Below are 15,881 nucleotides of genomic sequence, written 5' to 3'. Positions count from 1 at the left end.
GAAATGAGAAAAGAAGCAGACTGCCGTACACACACATACTCTTTCGGCCATGTAGCAGAAACAGAAACATAGAAACAGCAAGATGAGAGACCAAACACAGAAATGCAAAAAGCACACACAGAACAAAAGAAACAGAAATAAGCACACACACGAGAGAAACAAAAACATGCAGAGCATACACATGCAACACAGAAAAGAGAACACACACGCACGTACACTTTCGACTGGGTGTAGAAAAAGCAAAACAGAGTAGAAAGAACAGCAAGCAACCGGAACACGTACGCATATGCTTTCGGCTAGCAGGAGAAAAGAAACAGAACTAAGGATGCACACATGCATGTAGGAGACGGCACAGTAGAGAAAGCAGATGGAACAGCACAAAAAAAGTGAGAAGAAATAGAGACAGAAATGTAGAAAAATAGAGACGGAACATCACAGAAAAAAAGGGAGAAGAGATAAAGGCAGAAACGCAGAAATGCAACACTCACACACAAAAGAAATAGAAACAGAGCAGAGAGATTTGGGGGTGCACATAAAAAATGCAGCAGAAGAGAAGGAAAAAAAGAAGCGGAGTAGGAGAGCAATGATTCACCTCTTCCATCCTCTATATAAGACCGAACGTAAAACAGAGAGAAGGGGGAGAGTGCGTGTTTTCTAAAAAAAAAAGACTGAAAGAGGAGGAGTGGTTCTTACTAGAGTGAGAAACTGAGAGGAGAGGGCTGTTCTAGCTAAAAAAAGAAATGAAAAAATGGAGAGAAAGAACTGCTCTTGCTGGAGAAAAAAGAGAGAAACCGAGAGGCAATGATAATAAGCATTTTCTGGGAATAAAAGAGACTGAGAGAGAAAGAGGAAGAGACTAAGAGAGACGAGTACGATCAGAGGAAGGAGTTTTGAAAAGAGGAAGCTGAGATCAACGAAGAAAGAATTGAAAGCGTACCTATGATTTTCAGAGAGTGAAAGAGGAAGAGCCATTACACAGGTTTCATGATTTATTTGCCTTTGGATCTGGAATGTTTCATAGTTGATTTCATTTCAGCTTGCATTTTGTAAATATCTGGGATTAGTTGCTACTCATGAACACTGCAAAGGTTTTATATGTTGTTCTTATGTGGCTTGGCTATAGCAATTATTCTTCTTTGGTCATGAGTTTGGATGGATTAAATGGTTGAAAACGTTTGATGTTCATGTCTTATGTAAAACCTTTCAATTTAATCACCATATATGTGGCTCTAGATAGTAAAAAGTGATTTGAGTTATTCTCTTTAAAAATCAAGTATGTGCTTGTTTTGCAACCATTCAAGAATTAGTCTTTATGATTAATCCTAAAAAAAATTTCACTTTATGATGTTTGACAATGATAGCTTCAATTAATATTGCTTATGTTGTTGGTAACTTATGGGGAAGGCATTTTTAAATTATACTTGGTTATTTCTTAAGCTATAATTATAAAAATTGCTAGGTCATTTTAAATTAAAATTTAAATCTGCATGAATGTAACCATGTATGTTTGATAGACATAGCTTCAAATGCCTCAAATAAAAATTAGTTGTGTGAAAATCATATGGGTCTCTATGACTGATTAAAATGATTTCATACTATATAAATCAACAAGGTTTTGCGGGCGTGAGGATCAATCTTGTACATATTTATATGAGTTTCAAAGGCCCATCATTAATATTAACTCTCTTTTATAATCTAAATCAAAAATTTATTTAAGTCCCATGTGAGATTTTAAGAATCTTCGTAGAGACTTAAATTAATCACATTATCGTGTGGGATAATAAGTCCTCGCAGATATAGTAGTTCTCAATATATATAATAAATGATATCTGTAAATAATCATATAATAAATAATTTAGAAAATTAATTAACCAAATTAATGTATTTAAATGGCAATCATATTTACCAATTATATCTTTTAGTCATGTGAGATTTTTGAATCTCCGTAGACTTATAAGATAATCGTATTATCATATGAGTCAATAAGACTCTACAGATATAACGATTAAGTTTTTAAAATATGTATAAATTATATATTAATATAATCACATTAAAAATGTATTTAAATTTAATTCCTTTATCGTGTGAGATTTTAGAATCTCTGCAAATATTTAAGATAATCATATTACCGTATAAGCCAATAAGGCTATGCAAGTATAATGATTAAAATTCTTCAAAACATGTATCTACGTGCTAAAAAATTATTATCAACACTTAAAAATGTACATAAGAATATAAATAAATAAATTAAATTGTCAAATTCTTTTATCGTGTGAGATTTCATAATCTCCGCAGATATTTAGAGCAATTGCATTACTGTATGAACCAATAAGGTTCTGTAGCTACTGCGATTAAAATTTCCATTCATAAAACATAAAGAAAAATAATTTTAAACTCTTTCCTTTCTTTATTCCAAAAATTCAAAAATGGAGAAAATAATTAAATTAAATTACCTTTTGCAATTTAAAACACACATATCAAAATTTCAAAAATTATTTTATTTGCAAAATGGTGAATTGTTTTTAATTAATTTCTCTTCAAAAAATATATTTTCACCAACAATTTTCAAACCCGAATTACGTGGACTTTGATCCCCATTACAAGGTACGTAGGCTTCAGAGTCAGATTTTGAGTCAAGTTCGTCCTCCTTCGTAAATAAATAAATATTTCTCACTCAATTATCATCATTTTTATATCAAACACATGAATATAAAAGGGATAATTAAAATAATTATAAAAACATATTAATAGAGCACAACAAACTTTAGATAACCGTTCTGACGAACGGGTGTTGTAGGGTGCCTAATACCTTCTCCACACTTAACCGACTTCGAACCTTGTTTATATTTTCATAGACCACCCTTATCCTCCCTTTAATTAGTTTCTCGAGATTTCCCTCAAAATCTTAGTGGCGACTCCTCTTTCTATCTGGTTCCCACCGCGAAGGCTGACACCTCTGCTCGGGCGCCTTCTGCATCGCATTTTTCCGGATGCGACAGTTCCCTTAAACTTCACTTTAAACCACTACTCCACTATAACTTATTTGGGTATAAATATCTTATATGGATACAAACATGCTTATAGTGGTAGAACCAACATTTATTCCCATATAGTGTACCTTTAATCATTGTCTTTTATAAAAAGCTATTCTGTTATAATTTATTTATTCCCATACCATAACTTAGTATTTCTTCTCAAAATATTCTTGATTACATTGGTATAATGAAGTTTATATCGATACAATTATGAAGAAACATGCTCTATTGTATGTTTTATAACCTCTGAGTTTCAAAATATCACTTGTTATTCTATGTCTCCATATTCTAAGTGTTGTATTTTCATTTTTACCTATCTAGATGTCTTCTAAACACAACCTTAGGTCAATTTAAACACTCATCAAATCTATCCTTATTATATATACCTGTATAGTATTTGGTTTTACCAATATTAACCTACCTACATTTTGCTAGAGTAATAAATGCATATAGCCATTACTTTCCTTACTTGTTATGAGCACACAAGCTATTGAAAAGCAATGTGTCATTGTCTTAGTTTCGGAGTAACTCAGGAGGAATGAAGATGAAGAGTTTAATGACCAATTAAATGTGTCTGATGGATCATTAATCAACTCCAACTATGAATAGGCAAATTTATAAAGATAATTGTATTGGGAAGAGTTATTAAACAATCTTAAGCATTCAATTCTTTACCAACCTTTTGCTTTTATATTCATTGTTATTGAACTTTATTGACTGTATATCTACTCTTGGAGATTTTTTAATAGTAATAGTTCATTCTTGGCTTACTCTGTTTATCCATGTTTTCACTGCTTGAAATAAAAGACTTAAGCTCAGGGAGCTTAGGAGGGGTTATTCATTACCTTTGTAAGGAGGCATGAATCAGATATATTATTTAGGAGTGTATTGTGCAACTAAAAGCCCAAATTAATCTTGGTAGAGTAAATGAACAAAAATCTTAAGTGTGACTTGGGAATTGGACATAGGCTTAAGCAGTTTGAGCTAAACCAAGATAAATACACGTGCATTGCTTCTCTCCTTACTCTCAATATCTTGGTGATATCGTTTTTTTTAACTTTTCTCTTTTATTATGTAAAATTGGTTAAAATTTTATTTAGCCCAATTCATCTTCCCTCTTGGAAACATTTAAATCTTAGGCCCAACGAGCTAAATTTACTCTAAACAAATAGTTTCATAAATTTATGTAAGGTAACTTGTGGATTTAAGGAAAGTTACTTGTGACGGAAAATTAATTTTGAATGGATAGTCTCATGAATTTATGAATAATTACTTTTGATTTAAGATAGTCAATTGTGAAACTAAGGAAGGTTACTTGTAAGTCTATGGATTAGTCAGTTGTGAATGGATAAATATTCTCTTATGAATAGATGCATCGTCACTTGTGAATTTTAAGAACACTCACTTGTAAATCTATGAATAATTTTTCTTGTAAATTTATAATTAAGGGACCTTTCACCTTTTTTAAATATATATTCATAACTATTTTTTTAATAATTTCACAAGTAACCTTTCCAAATTTCACTAGTGGCTATTCTTAATTTATAAGTGATGATGCATAAATTCATTAGATTATCTTCACATTAATAATTGACTTTTCATTGTTTCATAAATAATGTTCTTTAAATTCATAAGTAACCTTCCATTGGCTATTTTCTACAAGACCATCTATTCATTCACATTTGATTTTCCATATGTTCACAAGTGACTTTTCTATTTGGCTAGTTGTGATGGCTGGAAAGTGTGGTTGAAGAAATTCAAGAGACAAGATAATCCTTTTTGTCAAGCTTCTGTTTGGTTGAATAATCAAGAAGTTCAATCTATTCTTTCACAAAAAAAAAAAAAAACAACTTATTTAGATTCATGACTATTCAGCCTCAAATGTCTTTGATTGTATACTTCACTAAATTGTTAATAATAACTTCTCAACCTCTCATGACTCTAGTCCTCTTGGTATCATCTGCCATGATAAACCTTCAACAAAGATCTTTCACTATGGAGACTCTCAACTGTGATATTATTTTATTAATTTTTCAATTTATCTCATACTTATTTCGTATTTCTAAGTTTATGTGTTCTAACTCTGGTATTGTTCTTAGACCTATTTCATTGTAGAACTCTTTTTACTTTTTATGATACTGATCATTTTATTAAAAAAAAGTTAAGATGTAATTTTACTTTTGTACTTATTTTCAAGCAGTGTTAGGCAATCTATGCTTATAAGTGAGACAATTTTTCCCCTGAAATATTTTTCAGAGGAGAAAAATTCCTCTCTATTAGTTAGCCATTTATTCTCCCTTTGTGCTGATGTGTCATAGCTCATTACATTCTAACTTGGCATTTAAGTTGTAAGCTCTAACCCAGCTTTGAACCTTTAACATGGCATCCCTTTTTTTTCAAAAAAAAAAGAGGAATTTTTTTTAAAAAAAAAACCTACAAGTGGACCCATAATCTTGTTTGATGATGGAAAAGAAAAACCCTTGGTTTTATAACAAATAAAGCCAAAATCCTATTGCAATCAAGAAATTTCATACACAAAAACCAATAAAATGCTTGAATACTCGCAAAATAGGCAATTGTAGTAAAGAAATTATAAAATTTTAATTGATAAAACTAAAAGATAGATGAAACTATCACATTCTACCTCTAAATTCTAAATCTAAATCCCTAAAATACATTACCACCATTATTCTATCAATCACAAGTAAGACATACTTCTAATTCTAATTCTATACTAGACCTTCACAAATAAATTTAGTGGAAACCTTCTTTAACCTTTAAATTTATGCATGGTTCTTCACTGCCTCTTGAGGGCATAAAGCACATCCATGGCATTAACAGTCTTCCTACGAGCATGCTCTATGTAACATAGCATCACAAATCACATTTTCTATGAAATTCTTAAGCACACCACAAGTTTCCTTGAAGAGCAAACCACAAATGCGCTTGATACCTCCTCTTCTTGCTAATCTCTAAATTGCAAGCTTTATGACTCCTTAAATGTTTTTGTGAAGAACCTTAACTCTATCGAATTCACCATATTCCTTGTTTTCTCTTATAGCATCAATCTCTTGACCAAATCCCCCACTCTCTCTTTGATCGGTACCAACTTGTTACAAAACTAAAGAGTTAGGGTTCCAAAGACTTAAGGGCAGTATTGCTTGCCTACACTAACAAACACAAATATACTATTTTTCAACTATAAAACAACCATACACATGCATATATAATCTTGCTCTTGATGTTATAAATTCATCTTGGCAGTCAAATTCCTAACCGCTCTCATATTTTCTTTACTCAATCTGATGTGGCCGCTTCTAGAATTGGAGGGAGAAGAAGAATGAAGAAGATGAGAGCACAGTTCACCATATTTTTCATGCCATCATGTTTATTTGCCAGGAGAGCCAAGTCACTAGTAGAAAAACAAAAGAGATGCCACGCTAGACGGTCAAAGATGGGTTAAAAGTCATAGGTTGGATGCCAAGTTAGAAGATAATATGCCTTATGCCATGATACATAAGCATAAAATGAAAGAACAAATAGTTGACTAACAGAAAGGCAAATTTCACTCCTCTTAAAAAATAGATCAAGGGAAAAATTATCTCACTTAATAATTTATGGTGCCCAGCACTCTTTGAAAATAAGTATAAGGGTAAATTTGGATTTTAACAAAAAAGTAACTTTTGTATAATTCACAAATGATTATCTTTAAAGTCACAAGTGATTATGCATAAATTCATAAAACTATCTATCCATTTATAATTGACTTTACAAATAACTTTTCTTAAATTTATAATTAATTGGTAAGGGTAATTTTGTAAATGCATTTGCCTTTTTATTTCAAATAAGCTTTGATTACTATTAATGTATTGAAAATGTCCTTATCTTTCCCCCAAGACAAAATGCTGTGCTAGGCTAGGGTACATGGCTAGTTTTTTTTTTTTTTTTTGGAGAATGGCAAAGAGGTCTCAAAAGATTTAATTAATTTAAATTAGGTCTTAAGTATTAAATTTTAAAAATTTACAACTCAATCTCTTAATTTTGTGACTGTATTGTGATGAATTTACAATTTATTTTTTAAATTTTAATATGGTTGAAGAGTAAGAAAATTTATTTTTCCTATTAAAATTTAAAATATAAGTTATAAATTTATCACAATAAATTATAAAATTAAAAAATTAAATTATAAATTTTTAAAGTTTAACCTTCAAAATCTAACTTAAATTAATTTTTTTTTAAACTTTTCTGTCCTTCTTTATAATTTTTTTTTCTTGGAAGGGTATATTATTTGGGAAGCTAAAGGATTCATGGAGCGATGTGCTCAGCAGGTGTAGACCATTGGATTAATCAAACGGCGAATGCGTAGAGATGGGCAGCTTCGGTTCTCTTCAGGGTCTCTTGTTCAGGCTCTGATTCGCCTAGAGCGCGCGCACCTTGCTTGATAGTAGACGAAGAGAGACATTGATCTCAGGTCATATCCTTAGGGGCACCTCCAACAATGGCGACGACTACCGCGGAGCCATCGGATGCAGAACCTCCATTATCATCAGGCGCCAATCCCATAAGCACCAAGCTGAAAACCCTAGATGAAACGACGCCATTCGTTGATTACGCCGTCCACCAAGCCCAGCTCTACGAGAAGGCCTTGAACAACGCCCTCGATTCTGCTATTGATTCTTCCAAATCCCGGCTTTCTCAGATTCGTTTCACATCCTCGGCGCATTTTCATCAGGTCTTGGTACGTTCATTTGTTTTGTATGCTTGTTTAGTTCGTGTCTATCTGCCGTTTTTTGTTGTCTTTGCATAATATTTCGAGTGATGACTCAAATTTTGAATTGTACATTTCATCATTTGTTCAATTTATGTCAGTAACGGGAATATTTGCTAATCCTGGCAAAATAATTTCCATGGATCAAGCATATTTTCAGGTGCATGGGCACTCTCCAGCGAACTAATCAGGATTCTTCTTCTTTTGTTTTGGTTCTTTTCTTTTTAATATCAATGTAATTGTAGGGTGCTTTGCATGATCTCAAGTCTGACTATAATGCTTACGAGGAACTTTTATTTGGAAAGATTAAAGGTTTGTTATTTGGTTGTTCTACTGATTCAATTGTTAATGAAGTAGTGTAGGTTCATCTGTTAATACCTTCATGATTCAGATACCCGTGTTTTACTTTTCCATCGCAGAGGGTGTTCGTGTTGCAGCTTCTCATCCAATCATTACTTGTGGGGCTACTGCTGCGTTGAGTTTTCTTGTACTTAAAAGTAAGTGTCAACACGACACTTATTTGTGGCTTCTATATGATCAATGTAGGGTGAATTCTTGCAATCCTGCATGTTGAATTTGGAATATGATGATGAAAGGGAGTAGCCATTGTTGTTAAAATGTTTCATTTAAATATAATGATACTAACCTTTGATATTATGGCAAAACCTTCCTGTGAACTTTGTCCCTGTGCAGTTTAAACTATGGAAAAGGATTCCTTTTTCATGCTATGCAAATCAAGATATGGAATATTTATTATTTTTTTTTATCATTACTAAACATTATTTGTCTCTTCTTATTACTTTTTTTAAAATATATTTATGTTGGAATAAAAGACATTTCACTAATATATGTGTGTGTGAATGTGTTGGAATAAAAGACATTTCATTTGCACAAATAAATTTTCTCATCTAACTACTATATTCCATTTCATTTTGTGTACCAAACGAGCCCTTTATCTTCTCCACTGTGAAAACAACTAAATTTATAGCCTTGCTAATGACATAAATGCCAATATCATGTTTGTTATACATTTATGCTGTGACATGCATCATGCAATGTTGATATCCTTATTGTAAATTTCTACTGTTACTTAATGGTAGATTTGCATTTTTCTTTAAATTTGCTTAACTCACAGGACCTCGCCAATTCATGTACCACAATGCACTGCGCCTTTTTGTTAGTGAAGAGGTGAGTAATGCCCTAGATATTTTTATTGTCTTGAAAAGGATAAAGATACATGCTGAAGTGCAGTGGCAACATAAATTATATCTGTATTTGATAGCACTCCACCAAATACTGATGATAACATCTAAATGGTATGGAATAAAGGAAACAAGATGGCAGAGTCGTTTCATATCATAGCAGCAAATAAGATCCTCAATCCTAGTAGAAACAGATAGGATAGGAACGATGGCAACAATGCAAATCAACAATAATGTAATACAAAATTACAGAATAAGAACTAATAAACAACATCCTCGAGCTTTTGAGATGCTAGAGACACTCCACCTAAATCTGAACTCCCTTGCCCCCTCCTATCCTAAATTTCCTGTTTATTCACTAGTTGACTACTCTATTCCCAGTGAGTAATTACATGCGACATCCTTTTTTTTTTTTTGGGGTAAAATCACTTTATGTAAAATCGTTTCACCAATAAGGATTTGGAACCTCATGATTGGTCATCGTATGCAAGATTTTGAATTTTGATTTTATTATCTAGAATGTTCTTGGCTCAAGCATTCAATTTTTCCTTAGATGATAACATCTAAATGGTATTGAATAAAGGAAACAAAATGGCGGAGTCCTTTCATATCATAGCAGCAAATAAGATCTTCAATCCTAATAGAAACATATAAGAACGATGGCAACAATGCAAATCAACAATAATGTACTGCAAAATTACAGAATAAGAATTAATAAACAACATCCTCCAGCTTTTGAGATGCTAGAGACACTCCACCTAAATCTGAACTCCCTTGCGCCCTCCTATCCTTAAATTTCCTGTATATGCACTAGTTGACTACTCTATTCCTAGTGAGTAATTACATGCGACATTCTTTTTTTTGTTTTTTTTTCCTTTGGGTAAAATCACTTTATGTAAAATCATTTCACTAATAAGGATTTGGAACCTCATGATTGGTCATCGTATGGCAAGATTTCGAATTTTATTTTATTATCTAGAATTTTCTTGGCTCAAGCATTCAGTTTTTCCTTATTTTCTTATGCATTGACCCCTTATGTATTTTTTATACATATATGTGAAATTATTTAAGTATTTTTTATACATGTACTAAGAGGGGTAGAAGGCCAAAACAAACACTTATGGAAGTTATTGATCGACATCTCTTAATTAACATTTTTAAAAGTTTGATAAATGATAGAGTACAATGGCGTAATACAATTCATGTAGCGGATCACAGGATGAGGCTTGTTGTTGCTGTATTTGAAATTATTTATAATCAAAATTTAGACAAATTGTCACTTTGTCTGCATATAAATGCTTAATAATTTGATTGTTTTTCATGGAAGGTCTAGATAAATATTGGACTATGTTGAAAGTGTAAAGACATTGCATGGTAATTACCTGGATTATTAATGATACATTTGTTTTGAGGTGTAGGCCTTGATTAATAGAGTTAATATGCAAGTGAGAGAATTGCGGCAATTGGTTGAATCTTTGAGGGCTGAAAGTGAAAAGTTAGAGGTAAAACTTCAAGTTCCATTATTCCATGTCAACTCTTATAAGTTGCAATGATTTTGTTACATTTATTTCATGTATTAATTTAGATTTTGTAGGTGCAAAGTGAAAAACTCTGCACTAAAATATTCAGTGACAAAGAAATTAGAATTAGAATATGTGGATTTGAGAATTGTGTGATTTTTGAATCAATTTCCTTGATTGATAGCATAGTACAAAGTTAGAGAATATAAACAGAGTGCTATAAACAAAAATAAAGGCTAATAAATGCTATACACCGAGCACCTTCTCTCTAATCCTATCTTAGAGAATATTTACAATAAATGACGACAACCAAAATAAGCCTTATTCCATTAGATGGGGTCAGCTATAATAAAAAAATGGCCCATTTGTTTAACACTAAAGCATAAATTATCTTTAGATAGTTTAGAGATTTTATAACATCCATTTGTGCAATAATGATGAAAATTGCGAAAGGTATCGTATGGCTAAAAGGGAAACTAAGAAGGCCTGAGTGAAGTTTGTTCTAAAGCATTTGAAGAGTTTTATAATGGTCTTGGGATAAAAGATGAAGAACGAAAAATTTATAAGATTGCTAAGAACAAGGAAAGAAAATTAAGAGATTTGGAACAAGTAAGATGTATAAAGGATGAAGAGGGAAATGTTTTGGTCGCAGATAATGATATTAAAGACAGATGGGAGACATACTTTTCTAAACTTTTCAATTGTGAAGTGAGAGAAGTTTTTAAGAAAATGGCAAATGGTAGAGCCAATGAACCTGATTGTATCCTTATTGAAATGTGAAAATGTTTGGGTGGAGGAATGCGGTGGTTAATTAAGTTATTTAATGAGATCTTACAATCCAAGAGAATGCTGGATGATTGGAAGAGAACCACTTTAGTTCCTATTTATAAAAATAAAAGATATTTAGAATTATGCTAACTATAAAGGGATTAAACTTATGAGTTATACTATGAAATTATAGGAAAGAGTGATTAAATATAAGTTGAAATTGGAAATTGATATTTTTGAGGATCAGTTTGGCTTCATGCTAGGGAAGGCAATTATAGAAGTGATTTATCTACTAATGAAATTAATGAAAAAATATTGATATAAAGGTAAAGATTTACATATGATTTTCATTGATTTAAAAAAAGCTTATGATCGTGTACTGAGAAAAGTACTTTTGAAAGTATTGGAAAAGAAGGATGTCCAAGTTGTCTATATTCGAGTTATACAAGACATGTATGAGGGAGCAACAACTAGCATAAGAATGCTCGGTGGTGAAATAAAAGATTTTCCTATGAAGATTGAATTGTATCAAGGATCATTTTTGAGTCCTTATTTGTTTGATCTAGTTTTAGATGTTTTGACTGGGCATATTTAAGAGAAAATTCCTAAATGCATGCTTTTTGCGGATGATATAGTTCTTATTACAGAGATAAGAGAAGAGATTAAATTGTAAACTTGAGCTATGGAGGAAGGCATTGAAGTTAAAAGGTTTCCGCTTGAGTAGGAGTCAAACAGAATATTTACATTGTAATTTTGATAAGAGGTCAGTGAGTAGTGATTTGGAAGTGAAATTGGGTGATCAGGCCATACCTTAAGTGGAAAAGTTTAAATATTTGGGAGCGATTGTCCAGACAAAATGGGGAGATTGATGGAGATATTGTACATAGGATACAAGCGTAGTGGTTTAATTGGAGAAAGGCTAAAGGAGTTATCTATGATTGTAAGGTACTTAATAAGCTTAAAGAAAAGTTTTATCGAATTGCAATAAGACCAACAATTTTATATAGTAATGAATGTTAGGCTTTGACAGGACACCAAAAGTATAAAGTTGGAGTAGCAAAGATGAGAATGTTGAGATGGATGTATGGATATACACATAAGGACAAAATTTGAAATGAGTGAATACCAAAAAAAGTGGGCTTGACACCTATTGAAGGAAAAATGGTAGAAAATCATTTGAGGTGGTTCGGACATGTACAAAGAAGACCATGGGAGGCACTTGTGAGGAGAGTGGAACAGATGACTTTGAGCCTTATCAAGAAGGGTAGAGGAAGATCGAAGAGAACATTTTTGGAGGTTGTTGAGTGAGACCTTTTAATTAATAATATTTCTAAAAACATAATAAATGATAAAGTATAATGGCATTATATAATCTATGTAGCCGACCCCACCTAATGGGATAAGGCTTTTTGTTGTTGTTAGAGATTTTATAAAAAAGAGATTTACTTTGTAGAAATTTTGTAAAAAGTTGAAATTATTTTGTTTGCTTACAATAATAAAAAAATTGTTATTATTTAGTAATTTTTAGATTCTATGATACCTTTGTGAATCTCTCTGTTCACAAAAAATGATTTATTATTTAGTTATTTTAAAATCTTGTTTATCTTCGTGTATCTCCATATTTTTCATAACATTCTTTCTTATTTAGTGTATCAGATCATTTCCAAAATAGCTTCTCAAAAATCAAAATAATAAAAAGGCATGCTTTTGTTTCCAGGTTCTGATTAGTTAAAACATTTAAAATTTCACAAAATAGATTTTTTTTCCCTTGAAGATATAATTGATTTTTTTCATAAAAAAAAAACTTAAACAAACGGGCCAAAATAGGCAATCCAATTGGGAACTTGGGTTTTGATATTAATCTCAAAAGGGTTTGGTGCATCAGCTCTTCATGAGAAGGCTTCACCTAGCCTTCATCTTCTCCCCCTACCTTTTTGCCTCTCAGGTATGTACACTTCCTGTTATCACATGTTCCGGCCTTTCCTATGTTACTCGCTCTCCTAGGATATCTCATGTAAGTCTTAGGGAAGAATCTTACTTCATCCTGAGGAGGCACTGTTAAAATCCTGATAGTTAAAATGGACACTTGATTAAGAAACGAGTCTTGCGATGGGAAGAAGTCTATTTCCAAGCTTCTAAACTAATGTGAGGCCAAAAAGTTAAAATACGTAAAGGGCAAGAACCTTGCCGATTAAATCATGAGACTGCTATCTAATGAAAACAACCATACTTCTTTAGGAATGACTTTTCTTTTGGACAGGAAGTTCCAATGTCATTATGTAGTATTATCAATTCATGTTAAATTGATAATTCTCATGTCAAATGCTGGAACTAATTGTGACAATATGAATGCCATGTGATTCACTGGAAGCTGTAGTTATTCTTATTGACAGTGCATAGAGCACTTCAGCACCATTTTCTGTCATAAAGTTTTGCCTGGGATGCATGCGCATCTAGAACAGAATCATGTTTATATTAACTGTTTGTCCCTGGTTAGCACCCCTCCCTCATTTTAGAAGTGACTTAATAACTCCACCCTCCCCTTAACTATTTAAGAAAACATGCTTCAGAAAAATAAGGGATGGAGGTGAGGGTTTAATTTACCCTGGGGATAAATTAAGGAGATTGGTCATTGCATTTGCCTTTTTATCCTCTTGGGTAAATGTTAACATTTTAGATAGTAGTGGTAGCACCTGCTCTTTTTAAAGTCTATTCCAAGGAAACATTAAAACAAAGTCAGCTATTCATGGTATTTGTCATTGCTTTCAGAAGAGGGCATTACATGCAGAAGAGGAATTCTTACATGGAAGAACAAAGCTGAGGTTTGCAACTTAAGGATGTAAAGCTGTAAAATTTACTGCGTAAGTCGCATATATGTTATTTATTCATATTTGTGATTTTGTTGCAGACAAGCTGGGAAACAAATCCGAAGTGTGATTCAATCAGCATATAAAATTGAAAGAAAGGCAGGAGGTATGCAAAATATGATATCTTCCTTTATAAGGAACTGTTGTGTGCCAATCAACTACGCTGGCGATTGTTCTTTCTACTCTTCTTGACCTGGCTTTTTTTTTTTTTTTTTTTGGGCTTCAATAGGCTTAAAAGATTTCCTTGGAGAGCTTCCTAAAAGAGAAGCATCTCATTTCCGGTCACAGGTAAAATTTTTGTTGGCAGGATGCAGTTCACATGCTTCGCAAAACAAAGGCTGTAAAGAGTTAATTGTTGGCCTAGTTAAAAAATGTAATAATGTGAGTTTTCCCAAATAACAACAACAACAACAACCACGTTTTTATCCCCTTATATAAAGACTAGTCACAACGAACTTTCATTTTCCACATGGGAATAGATTTGGGGGCATTTTGATGGTCTTAGAGGGCTGGGTCTTTTTGTCCAAATGCTTTGAAATTTTTTGCATGTTACTTGAAGCCAAATAGCAGAGACTGAATTAAAATTTTGGCGATACTATAAGAACTGAAAGTATAAGTTTAACCAAAATGTTTCACATGCTCAAGGTCTATTAGGTTTCAATCTTTCTGCACAAAGAACTGGTAACCGTAAATAAGGTTGTTACAATAGATATAATTGCTTTGTTGCTGTTATGTTAATAGCCATATATCTCTGGCCAAAAAAATAAATAGCCATTTATCGAGTCGATGAGTGTACAAACTTTCTGTATTGTCCTTTACTTATTAATATCTATTCAGCCATAGCAAATGCTAACTTGTACACTCGCTAGCAGGTTTCCAAGCTTGCTTCCGAAGCAAAGAAAGAAAAGAATACCTTGACCAAGGAGGTCTCAAAAATTAGCAACTATGGCATCTCGGTTTGACAAAATTTTACATTAACCTTCTCTTATTGGATAGGCAATTAGGTTTCCAAATGAGATCACCGTCAGGAATAATTCAATCCCTTCTCTATTTTTATATTTCACAGATTTTCTTTTGTTGTATTTCTTTTGGGAGTAGGGGTATGCTTTTTGTTGTTAATCGAGATCTCCTCCCTTTTATCAGACAAATTCATCTTGAAGGACAAAGGGATTAAGGGAAAAATGGGAAACATAAGAAGCACGCGTTGATGTTGTATACAAACTACCTTGATACTTGAGATTGATCTAAAGGGATTAGTTTCAGTGCTCATCAAAGCATCATGGTGCTTAATGGGATTTATATTGTCTAAATCTAATTTGAATGGGTTAGATTTAAAAATTTTAATTGCAACTTTTTTTATAAAAAATATTTTTGACAAAGTGATAGTTAGAAAATTATTTTTGCTTCAAATTTTATATGTCAAAATAAAAAAGTTACAAAAATATAAAATTAAACTAATATTAAATCTAACCATCCAATTTTAATTTTGGGTAATAGAGAAAATTTGCTTGTAAATTATAGGTCTAAAAACGTTTAGGATTTGAAATTCATTTTTTATACAATATATATTTTTTTTCATCTTTTGAAAACATCATTCGATTCTTGTCGTTAATAAAAGTTAACTTTGATTGTTAACTAATTATAAAATAACAAAAAAGGACCTTCATAATTCTAGAAATGAATTTAAAAAAATAACAATAAAAACCTCAAAAATTAAAGAC

The 15,881-nt window shown here is 32.0% G+C and overlaps 1 protein-coding gene across 2 annotated transcripts; it reads left to right on the top strand.

Annotated features, from left to right (window-relative positions):
- The first annotated feature begins 7,364 nt into the window (after positions 1-7,364).
- LOC129290122 (uncharacterized) lies at positions 7,365-15,459 on the top strand. 2 transcript variants are annotated; one of them, XM_054926831.1, is made up of 9 exons: positions 7,365-7,767; positions 8,049-8,115; positions 8,223-8,300; positions 8,939-8,991; positions 10,424-10,507; positions 14,063-14,115; positions 14,202-14,266; positions 14,390-14,448; positions 15,033-15,459. In XM_054926831.1, exons 1-9 carry the CDS (start codon positions 7,534-7,536, stop codon positions 15,120-15,122), a joined length of 783 nt encoding a protein of 260 aa, XP_054782806.1. In that variant the 5' UTR covers positions 7,365-7,533; the 3' UTR covers positions 15,123-15,459. The 2 variants fall into 2 exon arrangements, with proteins under 2 accessions (XP_054782806.1, XP_054782805.1); XM_054926830.1 differs by having other exon boundaries at positions 7,368-7,773.
- Positions 15,460-15,881: the final 422 nt, after the last annotated feature.

This window comes from Prosopis cineraria, unplaced genomic scaffold (assembly GCF_029017545.1).
Source record: "Prosopis cineraria cultivar Desert tree isolate PC_DT_omini unplaced genomic scaffold, ASM2901754v1 PC13, whole genome shotgun sequence".
NCBI lineage: Eukaryota > Viridiplantae > Streptophyta > Magnoliopsida > Fabales > Fabaceae > Prosopis > Prosopis cineraria.
Note: the sequence above shows the minus strand (reverse complement) of the source record. Positions and strands in the feature narration are given on the sequence as shown.

What these genes read in the sequence shown, in the direction of transcription:
- LOC129290122 (XM_054926830.1), top strand. Translation starts at nt 7,534, where the DNA reads ATGGCGACGACTACCGCGGAGCCATCGGATGCAGAACCTCCATTATCA. An exon ending in CGCATTTTCATCAGGTCTTG is followed by an intron (nt 7,774 to 8,048) that starts GTACGTTCATTT and finishes ATGTAATTGTAG; the next exon opens with GGTGCTTTGCATGATCTCAA. An exon ending in CTGAAAGTGAAAAGTTAGAG is followed by an intron (nt 10,508 to 14,062) that starts GTAAAACTTCAA and finishes CATTGCTTTCAG; the next exon opens with AAGAGGGCATTACATGCAGA.